Source organism: Melanostigma gelatinosum, assembly GCF_949748355.1.
Source record: "Melanostigma gelatinosum genome assembly, chromosome: 1".
Taxonomy (NCBI): Eukaryota; Metazoa; Chordata; class Actinopteri; order Perciformes; family Zoarcidae; genus Melanostigma; species Melanostigma gelatinosum.
In genome coordinates this window covers 4,207,635-4,227,333 of record NC_136634.1, presented here as the reverse complement: position 1 = coordinate 4,227,333, position 19,699 = coordinate 4,207,635, and the positions used below count along the sequence as shown (strand labels likewise).

The following is a 19,699-nucleotide window of genomic DNA, read 5'->3' as shown; positions in this document are numbered from 1 at the left end:
TGACACTTGTGTCCAAATTGAGCTCAGCACATTTCCTCTCCAGAAACTGAGCTCTCTTTGCAGTCAATTTCAGCACAGCTCTCTGATAATAATAATTTCCAGATGCATTACATTTGGCTGCACCAGCAAAAGACTTTAAATGGGTGGAGTCTATTGTCTGACCCGAGTCACTGTGTAATCTAGAGGAGCCATTTAAATATCATAGAATTAGTTCATACAAACATGACCTGCCATGCAAGCTCAATGCCATGGAACATTTCAACATGATCACTCTATAAACACAAAAACGCATTTCATAAACATTGGAGCAGCATGTTTTCAGTCTGTTAAATTATTTAGATGTTGGGCCAATGTTTACCATTTTGCATCATTACAGTAATTGCCTAGAAGTCACGAATGTGGTGATCATCTTGAACCGAATACTTTGCAAGCTTTTAGACGAAAATGAAATTCACTTGCCTTCAAAGAGAGTCTGATCATCAAAGATGTTGTGTATTGAAAGAGAGATGAGTGTCTCGATTAAAAATGTAAGGGTCAGGCGGTAGAATGGAGTAGTAGAGTCAGTGTTTGAGTGACTGCATGTACCTCTGAAGTACAGCTGAGCAAGAGCGCTGGTTGAAAGAGAGATGACAGACACAATAACCCAGGCATGTATACATATACTGTTTTGACACTCTTAAGACAGACTCACTTACTGTATGTCTGGCTTCTCTTTCGATCTTCTTCCTCCTGATTGTTCATGTGGAGGGTACAGGCATTGACATCAGGGCCTTTGACCCTTGGAAATTAATGATTTATGAACGGATCAACAAAGTACCAGTTGTGTCAAATGAAAGAAACTCAAAACTGAGTTAATGTTGCTGGAGTTTCGCTTGACTTCTTGACATTTTCGAGACCATGAGTCTTTATCACTCAAGTCGTTTAAGCAGTGGAACCACAAGCTATATCTATTCAACTAAATGCGTAAAGAAAATAGAGTAGGGGGAGAATAAAGGAGAAGAGGTTCGGAAGATTTCATTATTTACAGATATTTTGTTGATTAAGGATCATATGTCTTTACTTTTCCTTCTGGAAACTGCTACATAGCACTTTCCAAGATTTCTGGATGAAGAATCGATTTCATGGAGACATTTAATTCAAAACCACAAATGTGGACTTCATGGTGGCACTATAGAGGAAAAGTAAGGGGATCATTGTATTAAATATGATTCATCCTCTGGATAGAATAACAAAATAAAACAATCGATCCAATAGTTATGCAAAGGTTATGTTTTTCCCTCGATAAGTGAAAACTTTGACCTGTTGTTGGCGTTGGATGAAAGATCAGCGGATCACCAAACATTATTAGTATTCATCCTGTGGGGACCATGAATATCTTTTTCCTAATTTCATTACAATCCATCAGTTAAACACAGTTAAACATATAGATATTGCATAAAAGAGCTAAAATGTCAACTTCATGACAGTGCTAGAGAAAAATTGCATCTTGGTTTTGATGAATTGAAGTGTCTGTAATATAAATTGAATTTCAGTGATGTTTGAAGATGCAACTTAAAAACTGTAAACGGAATAAGTGAAGAGTTTTTTATACCCCAAATAAACAACAACAACATCTTGAGAAACTAGCAAGAGTAAGCTTGATTTTTTATTACATTATCCAACCAAAAAACCAAGCCAAGTGTTGCCAACTCTTTTCCAATCAGAGCAGCAACAGCTTCAAAAGTAGCTAAGTCTCGGCAGAAGTTGCAAATTCGGCAACACGGACAATCATTTTGTTTCAGCTGAATCGAGTGATCGGACGGGCTTATTACAGACCTGCGACATTGATTGCTGTTGGGATTTAAAGAGAATTTCAACAAAAATAACAAAATATGTTTTCGAGGAAAATTACCATCAGTAGCTTTAATGTTACAAACTGTGTTCTAAAGTTGATACTGGTACTTATGACAACTTGTCAGTTACATAAAATTTGGTTTGTGAAACAGGGATGGAAAACGGGGCCATTTATTGTAACAAAGCAATGTACAAAGAAAACAAGTGAATAAAACAGTCGAAAATCTATTGTTCATTCATTTCATTACCTGAGATTGTGTTGTGTGGGTGTGTGCAGTATACAACCATTATGTGTCAGGACAGTGCATGGAGGAGGACCTTGACCTTTCGAAACCAAGAACTCAAAGAGTACTATTTAAAAATAAAATTTAAAAAATGTGTTAAATTATTCTTATTACAGGCACCTAACCAAGAAAACCATTGACTTTGAGAGAACCGGAAGTGCACGCACTTATTTACCGGTTTTAAACTCATTAATGCAGCACATTTATACAAGCCATCACATTCCTTCCAAAATCATGAGTAGATCTTGACATTCATCAAGTTTTTTCTGTCTTGTTACTTTTGTAATGCCACTTAATACTGAAGTTTTTGGTTGTTTAGAATATGTATTTTAGACCATTTTTCAACTGCTGCATTAATGATATTGATAAATAAAATAACAATAAATAGTACTTCACTATGTGGATGAGATGCCAACGTGTTTTGAATGTACACATAACCAACTGAAAAACTTGGCAAAAATGGCAATGTCACTATTGTACTTGCATTGCAGATGTTTCTCAAATGGTGATTTTACCCACTGCTAATGGAACATTTTAATAAATGTATACATCGAACCACTTCAGTGACTGTCTTAACAATTTCAAATGAATTTGTCCTTCACAGTGCAACACTTGCGACACAAAATACCGTGGCTCCTTTCTTCCCCGGGCTTCTTGCTGTCTTTCAGAAGTTTTTGAAAAGAGAACATTTCCTTTTATTTCAAGGCAAACAGTTGTTGGTGTCCTTTATAAGACAGCTCTTTGAAGAGAAAAAGAGAGAGAGAGCTACGCAGACATTTAACCTTTTTATATAGTCTCACAATTGGGGTTCTCAAGGCCTTTCATTTGTGAAGTTCCTGTGGAAAAATCAGGGAGCTTGGACTCATCACATTTACCGTTACAGTATATTTATATTTCAGCTCCAATCAAAGCTAGCCAATATGCCATCCCTATGTATTTTCTCCTCTGAGCCCTGCCTCCCCACTATAATTTCCACTGACATTCTGTGTGCAAATGCAGTAATAGACACATTTATCACATCAAAAGGGATTCAATTTTCTTTTCAATCATCCACCGGTATGAATAGCACTACATCCTCTGCGGCCAACAATGAGGGGCCATTACCGTGAGCCAAAGGATGGCTTCGCCTTCTCTATGCATTCAAGGGGAAAGTGTGTCAAACTGTTTGCTGACGCCAACGTTTGTTCGAGGGAAATGGAGACAGCTTTCAGACAGGTTAGTACCCAATTTTATTGTCAGACAAATGTCATTTTTGTTTTGGGCCGCGGTAATCATTGGGCTCAGACACCGGTGTTCTTCGACAGTAAAGCCTGCAGTTAGTCCATTTAATACTCTAACTCTCATGTCAGTAACAGATTGCCAAGTCCAGACATGACACCCGCTGTCTCCTCATTATGTGAAGAGGGTGACATGCAGGATTGAGGCCTCAGCCCTTGGGGGAGGGGGTCGGAGGGGCTGATTTCCCGACACATTGTTGATTTACATGGGGAAAGAAAATACTTTGCGACTGCAATTAATTGTTTCTTTGCGCTGACAGGTCAGAGACGTGGACGGGATATTTTCTGTCCGATTTATTTGCAGTGATATGCTTGCCGTTACTGTACGTCCTTTAACTGATGTTTACTGCTGCGCCTCAGGCCTGTGCTGAACTGCTGCAGGTTTGTGAAGTGAAAATAACTTCAGTAAGTGCTAATCAATACTGTAGTTTGTTCCAGTTTGGGGAAATTTGCTCGGAATGAATAATAGCCCAAATTGAACATGCTTTGTCATACCACTGCATATTATTCATTTAGACAAATAATTGATTAATGGATAACTCATGGATAACTATATTCAAAACATATTCATCAGTTTGTCAGAGATAGAATTATAAAGTCCTGGACTTATTTTCAACAAGTTTGATCAAGATCAAGACAGGTATTCGAAGTTTGACTTTAACAAGCTAAGAAAAATTACAATTCTATGGACTATAAAGCAGGATAATGTGAGGATTTGTGTCTAACTCTGCTGTATTTCCCTCAGTAGTGTCCTAGGAGTCCCGCCCACTGCCGCGCCTCTCTCCGTAGGAACAGCTGTGCCTCATCTCCGGTGATCGCTTCCAGCTGACATAAATACTCCTGTCACTCTCATCCCAGTTGTCAGTCTGTCCGTTTACCTACCTGGTATTCCGACCCGTGAGTAGTCCGTTTGTTCACTCTCTGAAGACCCGTTACTAACGTTGTCTCTCGTTTCTTCAACCTGCCTGCCGTACAGTGTCGAGCCTCGGGTTTTCACCTGTACGTAGAAGCCTTCCAGTTCGTTCCTCGGAGATCAACTGTTTAGTCTTGGCGTTCCTGTGTCGAGCCTCGGGTCTCAGCCGCGGACGCGGACCGGGCTCTTCCTGGCTAAGGATTCGAGCGGAGCGCGAGGACGCGCCTCCGTAGTGGCGTTTGACAGTTTGCCTGTCGGCTTCGTCTGCCGCTCCACAGGATTAGTCCCTCTCCGGCTTGGAACCGGGCGGAGGCTCCTCCTATTGACTTTGTCCATTTCCTGTTTTTTCCCTTGACTGAGAGAAATAAACGAACCTTGGTTTTGAAATAGAACTTTGCTGTCTGAGTCTGCATTTGGGTCTGTGAAACACCCCACATCATAACAGGATAAGTGTTATGTGGGAGTTCACAGGTAGGACCCAAACGCAAGACCACAGGAGACAGTTACTATTAACAGGTTTTATTCAGAATGTGTGAAGGTGTGGAGCCCGTGGTCCGACACCCGAGTGGCAGATCGACGGTGTGAGGCCCGTGGCTCGACACCGGAGGGCTGGCAGCTTGACGGCGAGAGTAGTCCGTGTCACACAAGGAGGGCAGAGCGGCGGAGTGTAATCCGTAGAACACAAGGAGGGCAGAGGACGCCACGGGGTTGACGCGGGTGAAAGACGGTACGACCTGACAACCCCAGACTGCAGGACCAGAGCTTATGTAGTGACAGGAGACTCATTAGTGGGCCCTGAGTCTGGTGTGTCAGGCAGCAGGAGGTGATCGGCTGGAGTGTCCTCAGCTGTGCACAATCACGGGTGTGGCCATGGGAGGTGTCTGGAGGCAGAGGACAAACAGAGCACATGGCACACAATAACAAACGGGGGAATGACAGAACACATGAGGAGAGGAGATCAGGGGAAACAGAGGTAACACCGAACAGGTCAGACAGGGATCCTGGATCCTGACAATAAGGAGTTTTCCCATTAAGGAATCTTCCTAGTTAGGTTTTAAATATAGGTTTTATATATCATTCTTATTTTTTGACCTAACTTAAATTGTAGCTTTTTTTCGAATTATATTTTTACTCTTATATTTAAAAAAAAATGTAAAATTGTTAGCAAGTTTTTCACCTCTGTATGTTTTATTCAGTAACACACTCACGACGTTCTGACTTTTAGATCTACTTTATCGCAGCTAGGCGGTTCAAGAAGACTATTTATGCCATTCTCCTTTTTTTTTATTCAATTTTGCTGATTATTCTTTGATTGCATTTCACTGATTGCTTAAATTGTGTTTTGTTTGTAGGTTACATAAAATAAAAGATTATCATTATTATACTCTGGATTGTGTATTTCAGCAACACTGAGCAAAAGAAAAGTTCAGGTTGCTCTGCACAAAGCTTTCACATATTGTAATAAATAGTTTGACATGTGTCTGATTCTTTCAATGATTTAAACTCACAAATGTTTCCAAAGCATTACTCTTGTTGACTTAATTCTATCAAATAAAGCATTTAAGGATCAAGCCGATGCCTGTGTCGGCACCAACACGCTCTTTGCGCGGAAAACGTCTCTGCTGTGTTTTCCTGTCATCTCCTGCCACAGCTTATAAGCAGTTCCCTCGCTGCCAAACCACCCGAGCCACAGCTGATGAGGTCATGCATGTTGCCAGCACCGGACGGGCCCTGAAAGCGCTGCTTAATCTGATCTCATTGGCAGAGAGACGCTTAACCAGCTCCATCTCTCACTGCACTATATTTTGGGGATGCTCACCATCCAACAATGCTGTCTTGTCTTATGCTTGCGGGTATTATCAGGGGCCGCTCGTAAAGCTAAATCGCTCTCAATTTATACTTTTGAAGTCCACGGGGAGCTTGTGCTTGTGATGCCGTTTGCAAGGAGCAGTGCGGCGGTTGGGACAAGGTTTATAGAGCATGGCGGGAACGCTGAAACTATCTCGAAATGAAGAATGAGCCACGGAACCACGTCAGCGCGCGAGGCAGAGGTAGCCCATTTGCTTTTATGTTAAGTGGAGTGTTTTCTAGTTGTGGTCTGGCTACCGGATTATGTTGGAAGTGGCGGAAATGAACAATCAATCTTTTGATTGAGACCCTGCAAACTGAAAAAAACAAGCATTTCTTATTAATGATACAGTGAAAATAATAAATAATGCCGTTTAAAGATGCTATGCAGGGATTTATTTGACAACCTAATTCATTTCACAGGCTAAAATGAGCAACATCAGCTGTGGATGATATTTAAAATACAGTAAAACTCAAGCATCCGGTCACATTCTGTCTTTCCCCATTAAATATGTATTGCATAGGCTTGTGCCTTTGACCTTGGCTTGGGAGAGAGCTCGCATCATTTCATCTTGAAATAAAAGGGACTGCTAGCAATTATAGCATGTTAATTACATATTCACTTTCATCTACTAGAAAATCACACAGATCTGCCCTCGATGCTGCTGTTGGGTCTCTTTTGATGGATGGGGGGAAAGCGCTGTACTGTATTTGAAAAACATCTGTCAAGTGCCCTGTCTAGTTAATATCTACTTGTCCTTACCTGTTTTGGTTACGAGCGCTGCTCTTGTTTAATCTTTGATATATGAGGGAGAGAAAAAATAGTTAAAATTTGTGTGAAATACCTCGAGAAAGAGGTGAATTTGCAGGAATTAGTACTGACAGAACGAGGCTAGTATCGTGATCTTGTGTTAAACATATACTGTAACATCTGCGAGGAAACATAAACCTTTTGAAAAACACACACACTCAAGACAGACTCTTTATTTTGTCTACAAGTGTCTCGAACAGAGAAGGCCAGACCAGCGCTCCGTTCAGCGGCTGTTGTAATTCCCCCCGTCAGGGTATATGAGGAGGATGTGGAGGGGTTGTTTGACAAGCACTCTGCATACACACACCCCCACCCCACCCCCTTGTCTGTGCGTCAAAGAGCAATTTGCATAGAGATGGTAATGTCGCTGCCATGTTGGATCGGAGGGCAGCAGCGCGGAACAGTGCGGCGGAGGAGTCGAGACGTTTTACTGGGAGAAATTAAATTAAGTCTGCGTGTAGCTATTTTTTTACAGAGCAACAGAGAGGAAGGAAAATAAAATAAACATCAGGGATTTGAAGTTGAATGTGCCCAGTAAAAGTTTCTGAACACGAGATGGAAATGTTACCTGAACACGTGAGAGGTGATTCTTTTCTACCTCCACCAGGAGATGATGTGATCTGCTGTGTGTGTGCCTGAGTGAGTGAGTGTGTCTCGGTGTCTGTCCACAGCTAACTGCTGCACCAAACTGCCAAATATTTTTGTGTGATTATTCAGGCTCAAGCCCCTCTTGTGGTTGCAGGTGACTCACACTTTCTCAAAACAGCTTTTTTGGCCCATTCGATACTGCCATTGACTGACTGCTGACTGCTTAATGTTTTTAACGGTGTTTGGATATCAGCTAACATAGCTACGTGCATGCACGCTTGTACGGAGCCGGTTTAGACATCTGCATAGATTAAAGTGAGAGCGGATCCGTTGTGTTAGACATGCGAATGGAAAACATGTACACTTTTAGTCTGGATGAGGGGTTAGCCAAATGTGGGCAGGCCCAGACTGAGTTTTGTGAGCGCTGGGTGTATTTCTGGTCAGCTGATTGGCCGAGAGTACCAGGCCAGTGTTAAAAATGCAAAATGTAATTGGTAAATCAAAGTGGAAAAACAACACGAGGCAGATACAGTCACTAAGAACTGTAGACAGTCAGCCTCCCCGCCCGCTGTACCGCTGCCTGTCGTCACTGATTCAGTCTGGCAGAGCAGGGAGAAAGATCGGACAGCGCAGGTGAGAGAGAGAACGAGAGAAGGGAAAAAGGAGGTGAGAGGACGCAGGAGGAGAAGCAGATTTTGTGTGTAGTTCAAACTAAAAGATTTTTCACTGGTATTAACAGTTAACAGGAAAAATACGAGTACAGTAAACGTGATCTGTTGTAAATTTGTGGAACTTGTCCTGGGCTGGCGTTAGATTCCTGAATTATGTTCCCAGTTTCCCTGATTGTGATTTGTATTGATTCAATCAAACACTACAACAGTGGTCGTTGCAGACAACACTGCTAAAGATCTCTGGGATGCTTTCACCTTTTTTTATTTCTATTTGACTGCTCGGTGAAGTCATCACGTCTATTCTGCCTTCAACCGTCTCCTATAAATAAATTAAATTAAAATTGAATTGTTATCTACCTTTCATTTTTGTAACAGCTAAATACGTTTTTACAGATATAATGCCATACAAATATCCTACATAATGCAGCTTAAAATATGTTGTTTAGTTTTTCCACATCGTGAAGAAATGTTTGACTGTATCGTCAAAGCAGCAAAATATTAACTGGCATCTTATTTAATTTGTTTTCCTACAGTATCTATATCAATGAACTACTGGCTCGTAGCAATTGAAGCATAAATAACGTCTTTGAGAGTCAAAGCACTTCAGGTTAAGGAAAGATAGGGATCTTGGTTTGCTGTTAATAAAAGTCAAAAGTGACATATTCACACATACATTCAGTAGTCTGTCATGAATATAAAACTGTTAAAAAATGACTGTGGTTAAATAAAGTTTAAAGAACAGCAATAACACTCCTCCTTATATAGAGACAAATGTCTGAGTTATGTCACCAGTTATGACAGCAGCTGAGGGTCAAACACAGTGACTCTGTTCTTTTTCCTCTTGTGTAAATACCTGCACACACACAGACACACACGCAGAGTCGTTCATGCTCAAACATCCACTCCAAGAGGGCAAACTCAATCAACCCCCCCGACTTAATGTTTAACCAGGAGTGTCACTTTAGGACATGAGAGCTTACACACACGAGGCAATCTTTTTATTTACTTACTGTCCCTGGAAAGGTTGCATGGATCAGGTGTCAGTTCAGCTGCATTTGTTTCATCAGCATCTAAATAATAGTCTCTTAAAAAGTAGAAGCTAAATGTAATTTTGAAACATTCTGTGTGAGTTTTCCATTTAGCCAGTGAATTACATAAAAAACATTTATAAAACAAATAGATGACGACTGAAGTCTGGATGAGGAAAAACAAGAAAAGCCACTAAAACACTCATATAACATATGGGCATTTTTAATAACCTCCATTATTTCCTCACATCCAGCGCAGTTTTGAAGAAAACATGTCACTCAAAATATAAATACCCCGGAGACCGAAAACTTCTCCTGCCAATCTCAAACAGTGTCAAACATACTCAGTCCTGTCAGACATATGAAACTCAAAGGCTACAGATGTTACATGATATATATACTCCGTCATAACAAATGTGGGCACAGACAGTTAGCACACACAGCCTGGCGGTTTGCTACTGTAGTTACAGGCAGAGCTGCAGAAAAAACAAATACAATTCTGCAGCCTGGTCGTCTGCAGGAGAAAAGAAAGTCTCTCCACAAATCCTTTCAGACGCGAGAGAAGAGTGTGTGTGTGTGTGTGTGTGTGTGTGTCGGGGGGAGGTTGATTTGACTGCAGGACCTAAATGGAGAAGGCGTGCTGCGGTGGCCTGTTAATGGCGAGGGGGCCTCAATGGACCAGAGGGGAAAGTGTGTGTGTGTGCGTGTGTGTGTGTTGTGTTGTGGTGGAGGATTATGGATGCCGTATGATTTGCTGAACAGAGGAGTGTGTTAAGAGAGGTAGTGAACAGGGGTTAAATAAGGCTGTTCTGTACAAAACTGATGGTTTTTAAAAGAGAAACTGGAAAATGTGTTTAATTACAATGATCCAAATAGATTGTGTGTGTGGACTTGTACAGCTAGCTTTGTGAGGACCGAAACAAGTTTTACACCTTCGGAGTGAGGACATTTTGGAAAGTGAGGACATTTTTGCCAGTCCTCAAACAAAATATATGTTTACTGTCAATGTTGCTTACCAAAACACATTGTGTGTTTACCTTGAACTCTAACAAACATGCTGAATGCATTTTATGGCCCATAAATCATTTGCAAAGCCGATTCTTTTAAGTATTGGTTTTTTATGTCACCATACAATGAAACAATATTCTCAATTGCATTTTGAGTGAAACGTCACACAAGAGACCGTTGTTAGTGTTGAATGTGTAACAAAAAGTCAACATCGACTTATTTTAATTTACATCTGTAACTGTAGTAACAGAACAAAGGTCTCGGCATGTTAAGGGATGGACACTCCTTTACCAGCCATTTGGGGTTTTTCCTGCGGGATCTTTAAATTCTGAAGGTTTACGACTGTGATGACTTGCAAGATAAATTTCAATAAAGTTCGCATCAGACATTTGCATTGAAAATTATTTTTAGATAATGTTAAATGAACTCCTGCTACCCAACAACTGACAAAAAAGGTTTCAAAAATTCAAGTTATTCAGCCAGTAGTGATTTCTTTATATTGCAAATTGTTTATTTACTATTTATTCTTCTGTAGTACTAAGTCACATTCAGCAGAATAAAGTCATGATTTATCCAGAACAATGTTTAAAACTTCATGAAGCACCAATGCCAGGCAGCGAAAGATAACGCCGTATGACCACTACACCAACCCGTAAACATTTTTGGCTTTAGGCTTTTACTCTTCACTGACTTTGGTCAAAAGTGCTGATAATAATTCATGCTCAATGCTGTGGTTGTATTTCAGCAATTAAAATCCCCACTGGGTCCTCTAATGAGAGGCCAGCTGAGCACTGGACTAGAGATATCAGTAAACAGGAATATTACTCTCTTAATTGGCTGTCCAATAGATATGGCACTTAAGTCATAATTAGCCTTTAAACTGTGAGGTCTATATGAGCCAACACTTTAAACCTCTCAGTTGTACAGTTTACAGAGCCCAAAGCTGACAGAACATCAAGCTGGTTTTAGAGGCAACATGATGAATGTAAACAATTTAACAAAACAGAATTTAAGTGGTGGATTTTAAAGGCCAGGAATATCTGCCCCCTTGTCCATGAGTGAAATATTGTACACAAAATACAAGCTAACTATGTTGTTAACAAGCGACTTCTGTAAACCGACGAGCATATCGAATATATAGAGTGATGACAACCAACAATCACCTTTGAGATTGTACCGTTAGTGCTCTCTGGTATGAACCGTCTGTGACTCTGCCGTTGGTTTGGAGGCATTTATACTCAGACAATATATCAGACGAACAAATGTGAAAAATATGTCCGAATGCACTTCTTAACACACCGTAGCGAGATATCACCATGTTCAGGGAGCTGCTAATGCTCCTTGTAAACACCCTGACCTCCTGGTTGATTATGGAGTCCGGGGGCCTCTGATGTTCATCAGTAGACTAACCTCGGAAACGACGGGGCCACACTGCTTTGTGTGCATCTCTAAATATGTGAAGTCTAATGTATCAACTTCTGAAAGCAGTTTCAAAGAGGAAGTTTCATTTCGTACCATCTGAAAGAAAAAGAATCAGACATAGAAAAATATTTCCGCGGCAAAAGCAAATGATGTGACCCATAAAATATTAAAATCTGCCAGGAGTCACAGAGGAGTTGCTCCTTACATTAGACTACAAGTGCTCAGATCCTTTTCTTACACAGAGCCTCTGTGAATTATGGTTTAAGACAGTGAAGATGACATGAAAATGACTCTGTGGTGCAGCTTCGTCCTTTTATGATATCTTTCTTTTTGTTATCAGTTTTATTTGTAATGTGCACTTTCCATATTTAATGTGACAGTGCTGACATGCAGATACCTGTTCGTTAGCGACCTTGTTGATAGGATGATTGAATAAACTTTTCTTATTATCTAACCACCTTGAAAGATTTGAAAACAACAAAGATGGCAACAGCATGCACACAGAGGACCGTGGAGAGGGAGGAAAATGAAAGTTCAAGCGCTTAGAAACTAAGAAAAAACTGAAAAACCCAGAGCTACAATGCTTGGCATCAATGGTCATGGTCGAACCAAAACAATATCAAAGAAACCTGTGTTTTTAGGCCGTCTGTTTAGTTCTCCTCTGTGTCGATATTTCATCGGGTCACACCAAGGCGAAGCAGGAGCATATTCTATCACAAAGGCCTCTGAACACATTCCCACGTGTACGCTGGACAACACACACGCGCTCACACAAAGCAGCTCAATTGTCTCAACTCTGGGTTGGAGTGTAACAAGTCCATGCTCAGCATAAGTGCCCTAAGGTTAAAAAGAAGCTACAGAGAAAGAAAGAAGACCCTCAATTGTCTCTCCAAGGAGAGGAAAGCCAACGGAGGGGGTGTTTCTATCAAAGCAATGACAACATAAAGGACAGGTTTTTGCAGATAAGCCTGACCATATTTCTTTGTACTCACTTGCTGCATCATGTCTCAATAATTTAAAAATGTTGCGTGAAAAGTCTGCAGCAGTTGGGCTTATGAATCCTTTTCAAATCCATTGTGATTGAATAAATACATGAATTCTCAATGAGTGAAAAGATTTCATTTTGATGAGAAGTTTTACTATTGCAAGCAGCTACTGTGTGCTTGCTATTCCTCCAATAAGACCCACTGTTTTTGGAAAGTTGGAGGCTTAAATAGCAAATGTTCCTCCTGTCTGTTTTTTTTTTGGGGGGGGGGGACCTAGCGGTTCACGGAGGACCACCAGGGTCCACCTCTTCTTGGTCCTTTAGCCTCTTTCTTTCTCTGTGAACCTCATTCAAAGGCTTTTCTCATCTTTGTGCAGGAGACAGAATGTGAGAGCTCAGTTCCTCTGAGATAGCTGGAGGTCGAGGGGCCCTCCAAGGAACTTTAGCAGCGTGGACCCTGACTGCACTCATACTGAAATAAGGTGGCACTGTGTGTGGACTACTTTGAATGTGGTGTGCTGTACCGGTGGTTCTGCAGTGTCCTGCGTGACAACAATAAATATGGGAAGAACTTGAACTTGATTTGGTTATATGCTACGATGCTATGTAGCTAAATGGTTTCTTTGTCTGTTTTAGTTTTGTTTATTGTTGTTATTTCCTACTTTGTTGTGAATACCGTTTAAAGTCCAGTTATGTACAACATGGACCAAAGATTTCTGGCAGAGTCCGCAAAGGGTATTTGATCGGCTGCTTGAGCCTTTTCACTTCTTGCCCAGCTAAATCTGCTCTGTGCAAAGCACATGGCTGCATAAAGAGAACTGGATACAGCTTCAGAGGTGGCAACCAGTTCATTCGTGTGAGAGTTGCTCAGTGGAGCATGAAGTGAAAAAGGTTTGTATATACCTGCACCTTTCAACAATCTTCTGCACAGTCTCGTTCACATGAACCGAGGATAGAAAATAACTTTGGATTTGGCTATTTGTGCTTATTATTTGGCAAAAGCTTTACAACTTTTAGGACATAATGATTTTATGGGCTGTTCAAAAGTTCATACTGGGACGTTGATTCAATTCAAAAAAGATCCACTGAGTTACAGACGTCTCGTTCCCAATGCGAGTCCATGGTGAGAAGTCTTTTTGGGCCGCATGGCTTCACGTTACAGCTCTGAAAATTGAACTTCCACCATTTGGCCGCTATGTAAAATTAGCTTCAAAGCCTGGCCCTCTTCCTGGGTGCACTAAATGAACCAACTAATCAGCTGTGCAATGAGTTGACGCTATAAAGATCTGTAAAAACAAGGTGAGCTGCAGATTAAGATATATATAAGACAGAATAATTCTTTGTAGGTTCTACCAGTGACCCCTTCCACATCTTCACACTGAGAAAGTACTACTATGTGGGGCCTTAATCTCTGTACTTTTTCTCTGAATTGATTTCATCAGCGGGTGCATTCTTCTCCAGGTCATCTTTGTTCTGAGTACTGCTGCTTTACCTTGTGTAAAACTGACGGAGCTTCAGTGACGTATTACAGAATGACACACACTGAACAATAGATGATTGCCTTTATTCCATGCATGGCATACAATAATGGTAATTCTCCTTAAATAAAAAGCATTTGTATACTCAAATTAAAGGCTATTTCTATAGATTCATTATCCAGTGGCAAATATAATATTTTACATTAATGGCAAGAGAATAACAACATACCATACAATGCGCTTTTACAAAACAATAAATTGTACACCAGTATAAATAGATCGTGTTGCCACACTCAGTCATACATTTTAAATACTACTAGTGCCCTGTCAATTAAGGTACTCAAATAAACTGAAAAGATGAAATAGCAATCTGTAATAATTTAGTTGCAAATGGTCCAAATAAAGTGGCTGTTAGTTGAAAACATAAAAAAGGCAACATGTCTTTAAACAGACCGACAATGAAAGAATTCCACCAGACAGACATCTTTGTACTCCAACACTAAATGCTTCAGATGATCATTTGCGTCAGAGGCATTTTACTGTGTTATCCACTCGAAGGATCTTTCTCTGTTCTCAGATAGCCGACATGCTTTGGATACATCTTCAGACATTGCACAAAGAAATTGCACAGCGGTGACAAAAAAAAAGTGTTTTCATTCCAGAACAGGTTATACTTTCATTTCCAAAAAGTAGCACCTGTTCGTACAAAATAATTATAGAATTACCAATATTAAATTCCCAGTGGAATACAATAAACAAATGACCTTTTTTTCTGGAACACTGTACACATTCATTGCATTTAATGTGGTCACTGAGATGCACTATAGGCAACACATGTATGTACATTTAGATGTCTTTTGCATCCATCCAAACTGAGAATTTCACTGAATTCGCCCAAATTCTTGATGTCCTGTACAACATTTGGACAACAAAAACATTCTCAGGACACACAGGAAGAGACAAACCAAAGCTCCAGTCAGGAAATCAATGCAACGTTCTGGAGTGAAGCCGCTCGTTAGTACTCTGCTGTGTCATGGACAGTGTGTGTGCATGATGTTGTACATGAGTTTAGCTCTCCGCTATCAGTGTTCACTTTGCAGGCCATCATACAAAGCTCTCCTCCATGTTGGAGCACAGCAGGAAAGAGTCGACCAGCCGCGGTTTGATCAGCTGCTGGTGGTCGGCTGCCTCGATGCTGTCTGGACACCCCGCTGCCAGCCTCCTCAAGGCAGCCTGGACACACACACACACACACACACACCAGTATGCATGTGCACAAACCCCCCCAAAAAACAGACAGACATATGCATCAACACTGACAAGATAATGCTGTACTGTATACAAACACACACATGTTAATATATTAGCAATCACAAAAGAATGTTGCCATTGTGATTGGCTGCAAACCACGGATACGTTGAATGTCAATGTTTTTATTGTTCGGTCAGAGCAAGTGACGTATCATGTCGAGCGGCTGCTGTTGAAAGTCACACGGTATGTAAGTTACGTTCACGTTTAAGATTACAAATGATCCGTGCGAGCTCAGCATCCTTTTGAAGGCGAAAAATCCAACACCTACAAATGCTCTCCTTGACCTTTGGCTAAAAGGATGAAATAGAATCACATTAACTTGAATAGACTGTGGGTACAGTGAAGAGGAGCATTTCTCAGCCCAAGTAAGCTCCTGAACATTATGGGCTTCAAATCCCCTCATCGGCCCTAAGATCTGGTCTCAATAATTATGATCAGAATGAGAGAATGATGAAGTGCGAGCAGGGATATTATTCACGATATGTACATATTTAAACATACAGCGTTTGAGATGATGTGTACCGGTCAGCTAAACATGGCTTAAAGATACTGAGGTTGTGATATATTTTCAATTTTCAGATATTGCCCTGTGAATGTAATTCAATTCTGCAGTCATTTGGTGCACTGATGTTACACATCCAGGCCTGCGGACAAATGCCCTCAGTTTGTGCTTTTTAAAGGGCCAGTGTGTGGAATGTAAGCTCACATTACCGCGGTCTTGGAAAGAGAGGAGTGAGTAGAGGGGTATTCAGTTTGTTGCAACCTGCCACCACACAACGAGATGCCACGAAATCCTACACACTGTACTTTTAAGCACTACATAGCAAGTGCAGCAGGACATCTATGGTGTTTTAGCTGCATGACTGAAATCCATTGGAAAAAAGCCACTATAATATATATTTTTAACTATGAATGAAAGGCATTTTTGCTTGTAAAAAGTAAAAAAATCTGCCAAGGGAACAAGTGACAATGAGCTTGGTAGGATTTCTTCAAATAGGTTGTAATGTTTAGGCCTTTCAAGATGAAAAGAGATCTTGAAGTTAACTGGGAAAGCTCATTTTAAACTATATTCCACAAGATATACAAGATGCATTGTCTAAAAGCACGCTCCGTAATCTCACTGAAATGTTATGTGTTCGGTGATAGTGTCATATTTGATTTCTGTCTAATAATTAGACAAATATACTTATTAAGATTTTGTGTTTTTTGCAGTGTTGGCTGGGGTGAATGTTTGAATGGCATATTTGTATTCCGGGCATGGAGTCATTTACATATATCTAAGGGTATGCATGCACACACACTCACATGCACACACACTTTACACCTACCAGGCAAGCGACCAGCACTGAGTCGCTGTTATTTCTCTCAGTAGGGGAGCGACACAGTTCGATAAGACGAGGAACAGCTAAAGACAGCAGAGGGGGGAAACAGTTACAAGCTTGTCCCATTCTTAGACATTGATATTGACCATAATGACGGGTGCAGACAGAGCAGATGTGTACTGGACACATCTTTTTATAATGCTGAGAACATTCCCAAAATAACAGGGAGGTTTCTGTTGCATGCAAGTATTTGCTTTTACTTCGTGTTTTATACACCTCCCGGTGTACTTTAAATACATTTAAAGAAAATGATATCACCTGTACTTTGGTTACAAAGAAAAGAAAAGAAGTACTTTCCATCTCTGGCTTCTGTTATGGGGCATATATATGTATGTTACTTTCCACTAATCAGATTAGGCGGTTTCATAAAGCATTCATGGAGCGCTGCTCCCCATGAGACAAAGAGGTCTACTGGCAGAATGGATGTACAGTACATGTGTATGTCAAAGTGGAGGTTTTACAGTCCATCCAATAGGATGAGACACTCTAGTCTGTGACATTTTTACCTCCTTAAATTAAATAAATATACAAGCTCCAAGAGGATGCAGAATCACGGCATCATTTTCAATTGATGGTTCTGTTTGTCTTTGAGTCTTTAAACGTGTGCAGGACATGGCTGCATCTTGCGGTAAGGTTGCAGATCGTAACCAACTGAAACTTCTCCTGTCTGCCAAGCATATAGGAGAACTACGGTGTCCGACGTGACAACGCACAAGTCTTCATTTTAGATGATTATACACTAAAGAAACATATATCGGTAAATGATATTCCATTTCTGCCATAGATTCTCCTAAATGCTACAAACTGGCCATTTAATGACAAATGGAGTACCGCAAGGCTCAATTCAAGGTCCAGCTGTCGTGTAATACATTTCGATTGATACATTGCCTCTCAAAAGCTCTGAATAGCCGGCGGCTCGTAGCTAACAGTGCTAACAGTAAAAACTACGGCAAACAAGCTTCCAGAGCTGAAAGTGGTGAACTGAGATGGAGCTGAAGGTGGATGCTGAGCTTCCACGGCAATACTCTCAGTTAACATTTGTTTTTCAACACAAATGTTTTGTTTGTTTCCCTCAACTTTTTCTGAATTTCAACAGTAGTATTTAATAATGAATTAATTGTGTTTTTGGAAAACTGAAACGCTGCACTACCTTTCAGCTGGATGGCTGTTTGGGCCACTTCAGGGTCTCTGCTCAGACGAGCCAGCGTGACAGCAGCTTTCTGCTGAACGCGCTCACAGGCGGCGCCCTCTGATGGACTCGGGGAGGTCGGCTTTTCTGCCAGCAGCAGCAGCAGTCGCTCTATTCCTGAAAGACACGATGTATATTAAAGATTAACAAGGAAGGAAAGGAGAGAATTAATGGTGTCGGGGAGGATGGAAATGAGCAGAGATACAACAAACAGCACTGACGTAAAAAGTAAATAAGAAATCTACAATTGAGGAGAAATAAGTTGCATACATAGGGACACACACACACATAGGAACCAAACAAAACAGACGTAAAGTTGCACAAGACTCAGACACAAGAAAGTGCTCAGGTGAATTGGAAAGGAGCCAGAAATGACTCGCATCAGAAAGGATTTAGACCAAAAGTGCAGTAAGAAAGCAAACAGTTCAAAAGCACTCAACACAAGAAAAGAGTCTTCGGGTGGTTACACATAATTCTCCACAAGTGTTTCAGGACAATTGCAGAGACAAAGACTGCAACAAACTGACAGAAAATAAATAGAAAGACTTTTGGTTTCTCATTCTATGACTGCATTTTATAAATACTCAGCAAAGAGCCATACGATTTATTTGGAAATGACTGCGGAGACCTTGATGCATTTAAGCAAGAACTAAATGTGAATAAATATTGCTGATACTGGCACAACATATACATACCAATCCATGTATTTTACGATACATTAATAAACAACATAGACACAAAGGAACATGTTAAACAGGATGGACTTGAATTTAAGAGCAGAACATAAATAGTGCAATTAATGAATGACAACGGGATTTTAAAAAGCATTTCAGTTGTTTAAAGATATTTGCATATGCTCAGAGGTTGATGTTTTATTTAAGCCGCTCCAGGCTACTTCACAAATATTATCTGTTGCTGCCATCTTGAGGATTAAACATGAATTACACAGATGGCTCTTGCTTGTTTCTCAACATATGGGTGTTAGTGAGTGGTTCAATACATGCTGGTGTGTTGGTCTTTCATCCAACAGCAGTTTTGGTCATAAAAAATAACAAATATGTGTATTATGCATGTAAAAATGCTCGCTGTGAAATAGATTACCTTGGCCTTGCAGGACCTCAGGGGCACACTGCTCTAAAACGGACAGGTTTGCCAAGATTGTCACCACCTGAGATTCAAACAGATTAAAAAAAAGAAAGTTAAACATACACTTTTGTTATTTTAGCCGAAGCTGGTTCAGAGAGGTTCATTTGATAAAGCAAAGTGTTCCGTTCCATACTAATAGTTACATTTAAATACAGTCCCTGCTAAGATCTGCTCCTGTTCAATCACAACCAGCTGTTTTGGTGTTTTTACCACAATATCTGTTGTAAGAAACGGCGCTTAAATGCACGGTGTGACGTGCACCTGGTCTTTGGAGTAGGGTGTGTCGACCCTCTGGCGGTCTCTGCAGGCCTGCAGCAGGATGTGGATGGCATTGAGCTGCAGGAGAATCTCGCAGGCCATGCTGTCGAAGAAGGTGATGTTGGCCAAGGCTGCAGACGCCAGGAGGAACACTTCACCACAGGAGGCGCTCTCGCACAACTCTGAGAGAATAAGACATCGCTCATTCAGTACAGTGCTAGCTTCTATCTTTATCTTTTTATCTTTTTTCACTGTTGGTTGTTCTTT

The 19,699-nt window shown here is 40.7% G+C and overlaps 1 protein-coding gene across 2 annotated transcripts in view; it reads right to left on the bottom strand.

Moving 5' to 3' along the window:
- Positions 1 to 14,213: 14,213 nt before the first annotated feature.
- The window catches only part of insc (INSC spindle orientation adaptor protein), a 45,640-nt gene continuing 40,154 nt past the window's right edge, over positions 14,214 to 19,699 (bottom strand). For both annotated transcript variants that reach the window (XM_079278524.1, XM_079278525.1), the window contains 5 exons: positions 19,436 to 19,614; positions 19,130 to 19,196; positions 17,990 to 18,145; positions 16,786 to 16,862; positions 14,214 to 15,379 (listed from right to left, as the gene is read on the bottom strand). In XM_079278524.1, coding sequence (XP_079134650.1) covers positions 15,251 to 15,379; positions 16,786 to 16,862; positions 17,990 to 18,145; positions 19,130 to 19,196; positions 19,436 to 19,614 — 608 coding nt within the window. In that variant the 3' untranslated portion in view covers positions 14,214 to 15,250. The remainder of the gene's footprint in view (positions 15,380 to 16,785; positions 16,863 to 17,989; positions 18,146 to 19,129; positions 19,197 to 19,435; positions 19,615 to 19,699) is intronic.